The sequence below is a fragment of the Camelina sativa genome, chromosome 18 (genome assembly GCF_000633955.1).
Source record: "Camelina sativa cultivar DH55 chromosome 18, Cs, whole genome shotgun sequence".
NCBI lineage: Eukaryota > Viridiplantae > Streptophyta > Magnoliopsida > Brassicales > Brassicaceae > Camelina > Camelina sativa.
Genome location: NC_025702.1, coordinates 19,080,478 through 19,093,498, shown reverse-complemented (window position 1 = coordinate 19,093,498; position 13,021 = coordinate 19,080,478). Strand labels below are relative to the sequence as shown.

The 13,021-nt window shown below is 36.5% G+C and overlaps 5 protein-coding genes across 7 annotated transcripts in view; 4 read left to right on the top strand and 1 right to left on the bottom strand.

Moving 5' to 3' along the window:
• The window catches only part of LOC104762580 (nitronate monooxygenase-like), a gene marked incomplete in the record, with an annotated part of 2,359 nt that extends 1,239 nt beyond the window's left edge, over positions 1-1,120 (top strand). The window contains 4 exon segments of the mRNA XM_010485898.2: positions 14-109; positions 183-328; positions 432-651; positions 747-1,120. Coding sequence (XP_010484200.1) covers positions 14-109; positions 183-328; positions 432-651; positions 747-938 — 654 coding nt within the window.
• On the bottom strand, positions 1,202-3,538 carry LOC104762579 (metacaspase-3). Of its 3 annotated transcripts, XM_010485895.2 has the most exons (6): positions 3,245-3,527; positions 2,437-2,638; positions 2,003-2,333; positions 1,786-1,903; positions 1,507-1,680; positions 1,202-1,436 (listed from the first exon to the last, which is right to left on the bottom strand). In XM_010485895.2, the coding sequence occupies exons 1-6, from the start codon at positions 3,461-3,463 to the stop codon at positions 1,377-1,379; spliced, it is 1,104 nt and encodes a 367-aa protein (XP_010484197.1). In that variant the 5' UTR covers positions 3,464-3,527; the 3' UTR covers positions 1,202-1,376. The 3 variants fall into 3 exon arrangements, with proteins under 3 accessions (XP_010484197.1, XP_010484198.1, XP_010484199.1); XM_010485896.2 differs by lacking the exon at positions 2,437-2,638 and having other exon boundaries at positions 3,043-3,538; XM_010485897.2 differs by lacking the exon at positions 3,245-3,527 and having other exon boundaries at positions 2,437-2,908.
• Positions 4,718-8,841, top strand: LOC104763663 (probable LRR receptor-like serine/threonine-protein kinase At1g51810). Its single transcript, XM_019240140.1, has 6 exons — positions 4,718-4,841; positions 7,554-7,683; positions 7,753-8,237; positions 8,312-8,456; positions 8,549-8,620; positions 8,718-8,841. Exons 1-6 carry the CDS (start codon positions 4,718-4,720, stop codon positions 8,791-8,793), a joined length of 1,032 nt encoding a protein of 343 aa, XP_019095685.1. The 3' UTR covers positions 8,794-8,841.
• LOC109130553 (probable LRR receptor-like serine/threonine-protein kinase At1g51820) lies at positions 8,884-9,740 on the top strand. Its single transcript, XM_019240232.1, has 4 exons — positions 8,884-8,937; positions 9,029-9,222; positions 9,309-9,559; positions 9,648-9,740. The coding sequence occupies exons 1-4, from the start codon at positions 8,927-8,929 to the stop codon at positions 9,723-9,725; spliced, it is 534 nt and encodes a 177-aa protein (XP_019095777.1). The 5' UTR covers positions 8,884-8,926; the 3' UTR covers positions 9,726-9,740.
• Positions 9,738-10,783, top strand: LOC109130528 (probable LRR receptor-like serine/threonine-protein kinase At1g51820). The gene is made up of 4 exons (XM_019240139.1): positions 9,738-9,751; positions 9,851-9,891; positions 9,989-10,169; positions 10,257-10,783. The coding sequence occupies exons 1-4, from the start codon at positions 9,738-9,740 to the stop codon at positions 10,615-10,617; spliced, it is 597 nt and encodes a 198-aa protein (XP_019095684.1). The 3' UTR covers positions 10,618-10,783.

Here is a 13,021-nt window from a genome sequence, read left to right as displayed (position 1 = left end):
TATCTATTTAAAGGTGGGGAATGTCGAAGAAGCTAGAAAGGCTGTTGATGTAGGAGTAGACGCCATTATTGTCCAAGGGTATGAAGCAGGTGGGCATGTAATTGGAAAGGTAAGAACTAATCTTGAATTCTTGTTTCATATATTTTGAAGTTTTGATATTTCATCCCCAACAAAAAAAACAGGACGGTCTCTTTTCATTGTTGCCAAGAGTGGTGGATGTAGTTGGGGAAAGAGATATCCCCGTTATTGCTGCTGGAGGAATTGTGGATGCACGCGGTTATGTTGCAGCCTTGTCACTTGGTGCTCAAGGGGTCTGTCTAGGCACAAGGTTGTGCTCTCTACTTGCTCTTTTTAAATTTTCTACATGTTTGTTCTCAAGTTTGATGATTAGTTTTTTGTTGGTCTGAGTTAGAATCTTCGTTTTTCTTTAGATTCGTGGCGACTCATGAGAGCTATGCACACCCAATATACAAAAGGATGCTGACTGAATATGAAAAAACTGAGTACACAGATATATTTGGAAGAGCGAGGTGGCCTGGTGCGCCGCAACGTGTTCTGGAGACACCTTTCTTTGATGACTGGAGATCTCTTCCGGCTGATGAGAATGAAGTTAACCAACCTATTATTGGACGTTCCACCATACATGGCGTTGTAAGTTCTTTTGCTTTACTTTCTTTATCCTCCAAATATGGTCTTAATTGCATTTATTGAATATGGTGGGTGAGCTTCGTTTCACTACACTACAGGAGAAGGAGATAAGAAGATTTTCAGGAACAGTACCAAACATGACCACAACAGGCGACTTAGAGAGTATGGCCATGTATGCAGGCCAAAGCGTAGGACTTATCAAGGAGATTTTACCGGCTGGAGACGTAGTGAAAAATCTTGTGGAAGAAGCTCAGCTTCTGATCCTCCAAAAGTTCAGCAATGCTTCATGATGCAGTACTGCCGCCTCAAAAATCATGAGACAACAAAAACACATTACTGCTTTTCGAATAGCCTCATCTAATATAATAAGGTAACCCCTTCTGTTGTATATCATGTTGTGATCCATTCCTCCTTATACCACCAGACTGTAGACCTTATGGTATTGAATATAAGTATAACTCTTTTAATTACAGTTTTCTCCACACAATTTTCGTTTCATATTCAATTTCTAAGTGACCTTAATACTGTTTAAGGAAACCTCATGCTGAGTTCGTACGCATAAATTTTTATAGCCTTTATTGCTGGAATGAAAGAGAGAGAGACTTAACAGTTTTGTTACAGACATCACCACTAGATGATACAGGCACATAGAAAAAGTAGGTGTTTATGTGGTTAACGTTTCCCAGCTATTTGCAGAATAAGGCAATCTGTATTTGTACAACATTAATTCAGAGTATAAACTTTGTAGCGTACACGTCAAATTCCTCAGATGATGTTAGCAGTGGCTCCTGCAAGCAACTCGGGAATTAAGAATATTGCAAGTTTCAGACAATACAAGTTTTAATATATATAACATACCGCGGATGCATCAGAGCTTGTGTAGTCCTCGTTCAAGGCGAGGCGAGACTGGGCCTCTCGTATTGCAGAACACATAAGGTTAAGCAGGTGGCCATACGTGGGTGACGGTCCAGCTGTCTTCACCGCCTTTATAAAGCTATAAGTCATGGCTCCTGTGTTTTTCCCCGTGAACACCTGAAACAGCGCCAAAAAAGATCCTTTAGTTAACATGCAGAGAGGTATGTGTGATTACTTTAGTTGTATGATGATGACCAGGATAATGGAGGATTTATAACATACAGGAGTGTAACCACTGGTTTCATCATCGTCACAAGCACTGAAACAGAAAGCTGCTCCACCATCTGTTCCTTTGTAAGCTCTGACTGATCTATGATCTTCCCACTCATAAGAACCATTCCTGATTTCTCACAAAAGACGTACACACCACAAGTTTATTTTTCAGATTCAGTCAAGTTAGAACTGATCGAGCAGAATTAATGATTTAAAAAGTTTTTACCTCTCCATCCTGCAAATGAAGGGTAAATCAAGGACAGTCCCGCTGTTACAAGCGTCAATGACAGCGTGAAGCTTAGCTCCATGGACGAGCGGCCTCACGAGTATCCGGTTAATCTCGTCATCGATGATTTTTCCTTCAGTTTCATGGTCTAAAGGGGCCAAGGTTTCATCTTGACCGTCAATCTCGTCTCCATTGTAGTCCTTCTGCTGAGATCCATGACCAGAGAAATGAAACACAAGTGAGTCCCTCGCTCTGTTCCCTTCAACTAACCATCTCATTGCCTTCCTAATGTTTCTCTTCGTCGGTATTCTCTGCGGGCTGGTTTCATCTTCTGCAAACAAAATAACACAACAGTCGATCATCATCATCAGGAAGCAATCAAGAAACATAAAAAAGTTAAGAGAGAATATGGTGGGGGAAAATTGAAAACCAACCTGTGAGCATGAGAATAGAGTCAATAGGGAAACCCATTTTTTGAACCAAGAAACATCTCATGGATTTAGCATCACTGATGCAACCTTCCAAGCTGTAGCTTTTTCCCTTATAGTTCACGCCGCATAAAACTGCTCTCTTCTTCCCAAACGGCGAGGGAAGAGGCTCGAGCAGCCGCGGCGGCGGTGGCGGTTGAGCCATCATTTGTTGTGGATGATGCTGATGTTGCGGTGGTTGATGTGGTCTAAGTAGCTGTTGAAACCCATTAATTATGCGTTGCGCACCGCGTGCTACGTCCACCAGCGAGTAGACCTGCGTGACGTTGTGGCAGGTTGGGCATTGGATGGCACGGACGTCTGGTTGAACCAACATCCGTCTGCCGCACCGGCACCGTACTTCTCTCCGGCTAGCCATGTTTTGGTTTTTCTTTTTACAATTGCAACAAATTCATTTTGAGTGATGAGTTTATAAAGAGAATGGTATGATTCGTTATTATCTCTATGNTGGTTTCATCTTCTGCAAACAAAATAACACAACAGTCGATCATCATCATATCAAGAAACATAAAAGTTAAGAGAGAATATGGTGGGGGAAAATTGAAAACCAACCTGTGAGCATGAGAATAGAGTCAATAGGGAAACCCATTTTTTGAACCAAGAAACATCTCATGGATTTAGCATCACTGATGCAACCTTCCAAGCTGTAGCTTTTTCCCTTATAGTTCACGCCGCATAAAACTGCTCTCTTCTTCCCAAACGGCGAGGGAAGAGGCTCGAGCAGCCGCGGCGGCGGTGGCGGTTGAGCCATCATTTGTTGTTGTTGTTGTGGATGATGCTGATGTTGCGGTGGTTGATGTGGTCTAAGTAGCTGTTGAAACCCATTAATTATGCGTTGCGCACCGCGTGCTACGTCCACCAGCGAGTAGACCTGCGTGACGTTGTGGCAGGTTGGGCATTGGATGGCACGGACGTCTGGTTGAACCAACATCCGTCTGCCGCAACGGCACCGTACTTCTCTCCGGCTAGCCATGTTTTGGTTTTTCTTTTTACAATTGCAACAAATTCATTTTGAGTGATGAGTTTATAAAGAGAATGGTATGATTCGTTATTATCTCTATGCATGAAAAGAATCAAAATGTGGAATGTGGATTTGTCCACGCAATTAAAGCTTATATAATGTGGATTCGTTATGTGAATCAATTCGAAAAAAAAGTTTTTTGTAATAATAGAGGAATAAGATTCAATGTGAAAGATTTTTTTTTTTCTTTTTTAGAATTGATATCTCTCGTCTCTACCCCGTGGCAGAGTAGGCAAATGCCATGGGTCCATCACAAAAATCAAAAAAATTTCTTTAAACAAAAGTGATGTGAACCCAGGTCGGCCTAGAGGCTAGGACAGAGTTCTAAGTCGCGGATCTCCGGATGCAGATCGACGTACGGCCTTCGAACTAGTCGGCTAACTTCAAGGTTTGATGGGATGGAGGGGATCGACCTATGAGAAACTCGACTCGACGATCTCCGGAAGAGATGGGCGGAAGCGGGAAGAGATAAGCCGAGGAATAACTCAACTCGGCAATCTCCGGGAAGGATGAGAACGCCGGACGGCCTAAAGGCTCGGACGGAGTTCTGGATCGTTAGACGGTTGGGACACTGCATACAGACGGATGTACGGACGCGGTGGACGGAAAGGTGGATCGATGCGACGACACACGGGAGATAGCACGGCCCGTGATACGGTCAGACTAGGGGACTACGAACCCGGTTCGTGAATCTCCTAGGGTTTCTCAAGAGCCAAGTCCCGGACTTGGGCTAGGGAGAGGGGTGAGACAAGAAGCAAAGATTCTCTTTTTGGAAAAATAATTCTTATTCAAGTCTGAAGAGTCTAAGTTAGGGGCGTTGGAAATTTAAATAGTGTAAGGGTTTAGAGGGGACTAGGGACACGCGGACTCGCTATGGTCCGCACACGTTATCCTTGACGCGTCTCCACAGACAGTGAACACGCTGCCCTCTATGTGGTTTAAACAAGGCCACACATGTCACACTATTCCAACGTTTACAAGGGAAGACTCTAGATAAAATCAAAACGCAAAGTTTAAAGAAAAAGACAATAGAAAGGCCGCGTCCTTAGGCCGAGCTCGGATTGCCATGTCACTGATGTTAAACGCGGCGTTGCATGCGTCCTCGGATTAAACGCGGCATTGTGCGGTAGGACTCGTCGCCTCGTTAAAACCTTTTCCGGTAAACCTCATGGGAAAAACCCGAAGTAAGGAAAAAGAGTATGAGTCATGATCCTATCGTCTTTGGCGCCCTCATCCTTGGGTAAGGACGAAGGCCGTACGGACGGTCTCGTCGATGGTTGCCTTGGCCGAGTCGATCTCTTGATCTTCTTGGACGAAGGTTTGGACGAAGGTTTGGACGAAGTGGTTGATCCTTTGCTTGGAAGCCCTGGATGAGCTCTTGCTCCGCGTGGTTGCACCGGGAGTGATCCTCGGCATGCTGGCTCCGAGTTGTTCCGCGGGTGATACACGTGTTCCGTTGGTGTCCGGGCCTGGTGCGAGTGTTCCTGGCCGCGTCTCCGGTCCGGTGCTCACATCAAAAAAGGTCCACTGTTTTCAAAAAAAAAATTATTAAGGACTTTTAGATTTTTTTTGTAATTTGCGAGAGGCTCCATTTAAGTTTAAGACGGTGCTATATGCAAATACAACAAACAAACAATATAAAACTTGCAAATACAACAAACAAACAATATAAAACTGTAATATACATTAAACAAATTAGAATAATATAAAATTTGAAAATAATTATTATTCAAAAAGATATATGTAAACTTAGCAAAAAATTGCAATATTAAAAATAAGTACTCTCTCAAACAAAATATATTTTTAAAACAAATACAACAATAATTTTTATTATTATATTATAATTTTTGGAAAAAATGTTGATCTGTGCTATATAACAAGGGATATCTCCAAGTATATCTATTAATTCTACTAACAAAGTCACTTCTTTACAGTTTTGCAATTTGATTTTTTTTTCCTTTTCAATTCAACACAATGAAACACAATCCGAAGTTAATACATGTATGTAGCATGGCTGGTAATATAAATTAATTTTTTTACATCAGATTTAAATTAATTAGTTATAAGCTTACCATTTCATAATAATATAAATCCAGAAAACAATAATTTTTGGTAATATTTTATACCTCTATATTATAAACCATGTATATCTAGGGAAACAATTGAATCTACTTCACTTAGTAATTCTAAAAACTACATGCATACCATATAAGATCACTATCGTAATTAGTAATCACAAATATGATGATCTCTATGATTAGAAAGGATAAACTGTCGTGATATTTACTATATTTTTTATATTGGATATGCTGGCCTAATGCAAACTATATGTTGGGCATAATTTTAATTTTATATATATATATATGTTTATAACAAAAAAACTAAATTTTAACCGGCAGTACAATATGTTTATAACAAAAAAACTAAATTTTTAAAAATTGTATTTGTTTTGTTTCGTTTGTTTATTGTTTAAGATTATATAATTATATTTTGATTGTTAATTCTAAAATTTGTCCAGCTGTATGCTGCTGACATGACAGAACAACTATTTAATTTTATTTATAATAATGTTACATTGTGACCGTATTGAATTTTTTATGGCTATAAAAATTAATATTTTTAGTGCTTTTTAGATTTAACCCGTGAATGAAATATTTTTACATTATTATATGTTTAAATTTTTAGTATTTTCAAATTTAACTCGTAAGTATAATTTTTTTTAGATTTAACCAGTGAAAGATTTATATCCGTAAAGTTATTATGCAGTATACCACATGATAAATTATATTATAATAACTCTAATTTATTAGATTTAACCCGTGAAATAATTATTTTTACATTTTTATCACCATGTTAATAACTACTAAATATTTTAATTGTTCATATTAAATAGTATAGTTATTATTGAATAATAGAGTTTTTAAAAGAAAAATATTGTATATATATTTTTGGCATATGCTATTAAGTGTAATAAATTTCTAAATATATAAATTGGTTTAGGAAATTATAAACCAAATTGGTATAGACATTTTAGGAATCTAATTGAATTTGTTTCTTTTTTTTGTGCAAAGAGATTATAAATCGGTTATATCATTTAAATTTGAGAGATTTTATGTGAATAAAACTTTAATGGGTAGAGTTATTTTTGGAAAAATCAAAATGTATAGATGTTGTCAAGATTTTATGGCAATAAACATAACAAATTTTGGTAATTGAGTTTATGTGCAATGTTATTTTTGGAAATTTTTAGGGGTTAATGTTGTAAAAAACTTTTTAAATAAGCAAAACTAAAAGGGCATAACACAAAATGTACTTCAAAAATGTTAATATAGATATATATTAAAATAGATAATTTCAATTATATTTATAATATATTCTATAATTATTGGAGAATTATATATTTTCTAAAAGATTTTCTTGATACCGACAGTTACGGCAAATATTGAGTCAACACGTACCATAATGAAAAAAAATTATGCCGATAAAGATCGTAACGGCATATCGTGCCAATATGGCTTTAACCGGACCTTGATACTAACTATGCTTGTAAGGAAACAACATTGTCAAGAAAAAAATATTAGAGTTGATCTCATCAAGAAAATATTGGAAAATATCCTTATTTTGTGAATACAATATTTGGAAAGTACCTCGATATGATACGGGAAGAAATCGAGTGCAAAGACAAGAGATATTTCACGAAAGCATTAAGACGCAAGATTCACATCTAGAACGCGACTAGGGTTTATAAATTGATTCAATGCGCTTGGTTTTTTTACTTTGCAACCAATACTTTGATTAATAAAAATACTATTCGACTGTATTTTTCTAATTTTCCGTACACTCTTAAAGAGTCGATTATTTTAGCCAAAACAATATATAGTATGCAAATATTAACTTATTATTATTATTATTTTATATATATATATATATATATATATTTACTTTGGAAACATTTAACGTTTATTTGGAAAAGTGAGTATCATTTATTTAGACTCTTTTGTTGATCAATTATAATTTTTGGTTCATAATCTCTTTGATATAGGTTCAGGCTCACCGTTCATAAACACCTTGGAGCTTCGACCATTGGATCCAAATGCGTATCGGACTACAACTGGTTCACTGAAGAAGTTGGTCCGGGTCTATATTAGTAATTCAACAGATTATTCCATTCGGTAAGAACCATTTTGATAATATACTTAATTGGTGTACTATTTTGATCATCTCATACAAGATCTTCGCAGGTACCCAGATGATGTCTACGATCGTGACTGGCACAGTTATTTCGTGGAAAAGCTCTGGTTACCAATAACTATGGGTCTCAGCTTAGACACTAATGATAACGAGTATGATCCGCCAGAAAGGGTCATGCAAACGGCAGCAATACCTATAGATGCTAACGCCACGTTGGAAGTTGAGTGGTCTGCAGAGTCTCCTACTACACAGTTTTATGCCTACTTATACTTTTCGGAGCTTCAGATTCTACAAGCAAACGATACAAGGACAAGGGAATTCAATGTGTTTCTGAAAGGAGCATTTTTTCATGAACCTATTTCTCCTGAACCACTACGCAGCACCGTGTTTAATGATGGTCCAAAGCTATGCACGGATGGGAAATGTGTATTGCAGCTTAAGAAAACATCACGGTCAACTCTTCCTCCTATTCTTAGCGCCTTGGAGGTATACACTGTCATGGATATCCTGCAATTGGAGACGAATGATGATGACGGTACATACTATATATATTTCCTTTCAGTGTATATATGTGTGTGTGTGTACTGATTGCTTTCTCTATAATGACAGTTAATGGTATCAAGGATGTTCAGGATACCTATGATTGGAGAAGAATCACTTGGCAAGGAGATCCCTGTGTCCCGAAACAGTTTTTGTGGGAAGGTCTAAACTGCAACCAATCAGATAATTCTACACCACCGACAATTATTTCTTTGTAATATACCATTCAATCATTTATAGATCTTGTAGTTTTTTTTTTAATCATGTGTCAAACTACTTATCGTACCATCTTCATCTCTCCTGCAGAGACTTATCTTCAAGTGGTTTAACGGGGGTGATCGCGGAAGCAATTCAAAGTCTAGTTCACCTTCAACAATTGTAAGTCTCTAGCTCCTCTGACCCAAACCTATATGTATATGTATTTTTCATGAATCTGATCTGGTGGTGTAACTTTCCTTTTGTTATTTTATGGTAGAGACTTGTCAAACAACAGTTTCAGCGGAGGAGTACCTGACTTTCTTGCCGACATGAAGTCTCTGTTTCTCATGTAAACATTTCCCCCACACCACCTTTCCTTTTGGTTATAGCTTTCTCTTGAACATGTACGTTTATGTGTTTTGATTTACTTACTCTAACAACAATCTTAGCGGCTCGGTTCCCCAAACAATTATCCAGAAGAAAGGAATGAAATTAAAGTATGGTGTACATACTTTTCTATTTTACATTTTCCGGTTTATATATATATATATATATATAGATAGATTTAACATATTACGTATTCAGCAGTGTTGAAGGAAACCCACTTCTCATTAGGGAAACCGGACCATGCGTGAACATAGAAGACAAGGGTAAAGATCACTTAAAAGATATCGTAGTACCAGTCTCTATAGCAGTGGTGGTTACTTCCCTTGCCATTATTGTATCAGCACTGGTTGTTCTCTACTTCCTCTGCCGACAGAAAAGGTCACCAAGTGTCCAAGGTATTCTTAAATTAAAGAAGAAGAACATATTAATTACAAGATGCAATATCGATGGCTGGATATCTTTTTGACTTGTACGTACGTAGTCTCAGGGCCACCATCAAATGTGCAAGAATCGGATGGTCTACCCACTGGATCATCTGAACTGACTGTAACGACCAGAATTGCGAGGTTTACGTACTCACAAGTCACAACCATGACTAATAACTTCCAAACAGTCATCGGGGAAGGAGGGTTTGGAAGCGTTTATCTTGGATTTGTCAACGGTGCAGAACAAGTAGCTGTTAAGGTCCTCTCTCAATCATCATCACAAGGAGATAGTCAGTTCAGAGCCGAGGTTACGTTTTTCCTCTCTCAAACCTAACCTCTTTAATGAAAACGTCCATGATTTATACATGAAAAAAAAAATCTGGTTTGGTGTTTAGGTACAGCTACTGCTCAAGGTTCATCACAAGAACTTGGTTGGATTTGTTGGGTGTTGCCATGAGGGAGAGAATATATGATCAGACTCGGTGATGAACCTTGAGCAGTAGCTGAACCTTGAGCAGTAGCAGACCCGGCTCAAAGGTTCAAGGAAAAACGTAACCTCGGCTCAAGGTTCATCACAAGAACTTGGTTGGATTTGTAGGTACAGCTACTGCTCAAGGTTCATCACCGAGTCTGCTCAAGGTAGTTATTTGGAGATTCACCCTATAAACTTTTGTTTGTTTATTTATTTGGTTAAACCTTTGTGAATGCTAATATATATTTTGTGGCACAAGACTAGATTACTTACATAGCGGTTGTGCTCAGGCAATAGTTCAGAGAGACGTCAAAACAACAAATATTTTGTTGAATGAGCATTATGAAGCCAAGGTGGCTGATTTCGGGCTGTCAAAGTCACTCCCAATCAGAGAAAGCCATGTGTCGACCATTGTCGCTGGAACTCCCGGATACCTCGACCCGGAGTATGTATAATATTTCAATTTACAAAATATATTTGTTTCTTGTATTTTACAAAAAAAAAAGGATATTTGTTATTTGTGTTTTTACAGATACTACAGAACGGGATGGTTAACTACAAACAGCGATGTGTATAGCTACGGAGTTGTACTGTTGGAGCTCCTCACAAACCAACCCGTGGTTGACCAAAGCCGTGAGCAGGATCATATTGGAGGGTGGGTAGGACTAAAGCTTACCAATGGAGGAGACATAAGCACCATCATGGATCCAAGACCCAGAAATTATAATTCTGGCTCTGCAAGGCAATATGTTGAGTTAGCCATGGCTTGCCTAAATCCATCTTCCTCGGAAAGACCGACCATGTCTCAGGTTGTTGATGAATTAAAGCAGTGTTTGGCATCTGAACTCTCAACAAGAGCAGGACCGAGTCGTGACACTGACATGGACAGTTAGTTCCACAGATACTGAAATAAAACCCGGCCGCAGCTCGATAGATTATTTTCTATTTACATGATGTTTCAATTTTCTCCACAAACTATCTTCAATTTCTTGTCAAACGCTACCAACTTTGTCTTAAATGCTCAAGTGAAATAATATACTGAAATTCTCTCTTTGATTTTTTTTTTTTTTTTTTGCTAGTGCGATATCCCATATATTATATATCAATATTAAAAAAGATACAGTACATGGGTGATGGGTGTATTTCAATTTTGATGGAATCAATCAATTGTTGGAGAGAAGAACACATGTTCTGACCTACTTGATTTGGGTGCCTTGACAATTTTGTCAGGATGGGTGGAGTTAGACTTCCCCACACTAGAGCCAAAACCACTTCATTAATTGTTTTTTTTTCTTTTGGATAAATAAACAATCAACGACAACGACAAGTGCTTAATTTTGTCACGATGAAGAGCAGTCTTCGTTTTTTTCTATATAAAGGTATCACATAAAGATGATTTGATGAAATCAAGACTATGTTTAAAGCGTAAATCTCCTTTCTAATTTCGTAACCTTAATAATAGCACAAACATAACAAACAAAAAACTCAAGACTATTGATAGTAAATTCCTTTTTCTTTGCTGCCAGAAAAAGAAAGAAAAATATTCTCATTTTTTATATAACACACTAGGAAAATGAAATAACAAAAACAGAAAAAAAATTATCAAAAGAAAATGTAGAAAAAGTTTTCGTGATTAATCTCTGGTGTGTTGTTTCGGACAAGATGAATAATACATGGAGAGGAATTGTAGTGTGTTAATACTCTTCATCTTATCCACTGTTTAATCAGAATTGACTCATATAGATTAGCTCCCGACGGTCCAATTGTTAAGTGTAGGAATACTGTCCGTCTTCGTCCTAAGCGGTGCAATATTTCATGATGATGAGGCGAGCTGGTGTGTGTGTATGGTGCGCTAATATGACATGGAATATTAAATAGTACTATTAAGTGTCAGCTAATAAAATAAATTTTAATAATTGTTACGAGAAAAGTTACTGTAACTAGTATAATGTATTTGTTTCGCTAAAATAATATAATATATACCGTATATTTCCTAAATTTTTATGCAATTTCACATGAATTTTAAAAATATATATAATTATTTAGAACAAGAGGGTTTATATATTCAAACCATCATTTACACACCAAAAAAAAAGATATTTTTTCAAACCATCATTTATGAAAAGAAAAAAAAAAGTCATGTGAATTACTCTTGAACATTTGTTATAATGGGCCAACACAATCGGATGTTTTGAACACCATATCTAATGAAAGAGTTCGTGGGTTGTTGCCATAGTCTAGAGATGGATTTAAAGTATTAAAAGCGTTTGATTGTAAAGGAGAAAAAAATATAGAGTCTAGAGATTATTTTGATAATCATAAATACGATGATTTATAAGATTGTAAAAAATAAATTGTTTTGATATTCACTGATGTATTTAATGCATTTTCTTTTTTAAAGTCAAATAACAATTTAATGTTTTTATTTTTACAATATATAATATTAAATGTATATATGTAATATTGCAACTGAATGACCAGATCAAAGCTAAATTAATATTCAGTTATTCACCTTCCACTTTATGTCTCTATATAACATTTCATCGTGTATAAACATTTTTAATCACAAACAAAAATATGAAAATAATTATCAACTTCTCTCCAATAAAAATAGTGGTTACTCTGCTTCTTCTTACATTTGGCTTTGTTCATAAATTAGTAATTTTTGTTTTGTTCATAAATTAGCAATTACATTTGGCTTTGTTCATAATAGTTTTTGTATTAATTTTCTAAAATTTAGAGAATTTTTTTTAGCTATGAGATTTTTTTGGTTAATTTATGGAGCTTTTTTTTTGCTAAATATTTTTTTTTATTATAAATTTTGTAGATTTTTGATTATTTTATTAAAACAAGGCCTCTTATATCAATTATAAGGCTCTTTTGCTAACTTTAAGTTTTTGTTTGCTAATTTTGGGGTCTTTTAAAATATTTATAGAGTCTTTTACTAATTATGGTTCTATTATTTTTTTTAAAAATCAGCAGAATGGGCCTCGAAAATTTGAGGCCCAATACGAATGTGTCATACGAATTAGTGCAGAGTTGGACCTAAATTATAGTATGTGGTTGTCTTTTAATACTCTTTGTCTTATCCACTTTCTTCATCAGAATTGACTTATATATATTAGCTCCCGGCGTCCCCGTTGTTTATTGTAGCAATGATGCCGTTGGTGGTCCTAATGTTACTCGACAGCCGTGCATACTTACTAATACGGGATGGTGAGGCGTTGCGTGGAGTATCATATGGTTTGCTAATATGACATGGAATATTATATATCATTACAGTTCAGTTCTAACTAT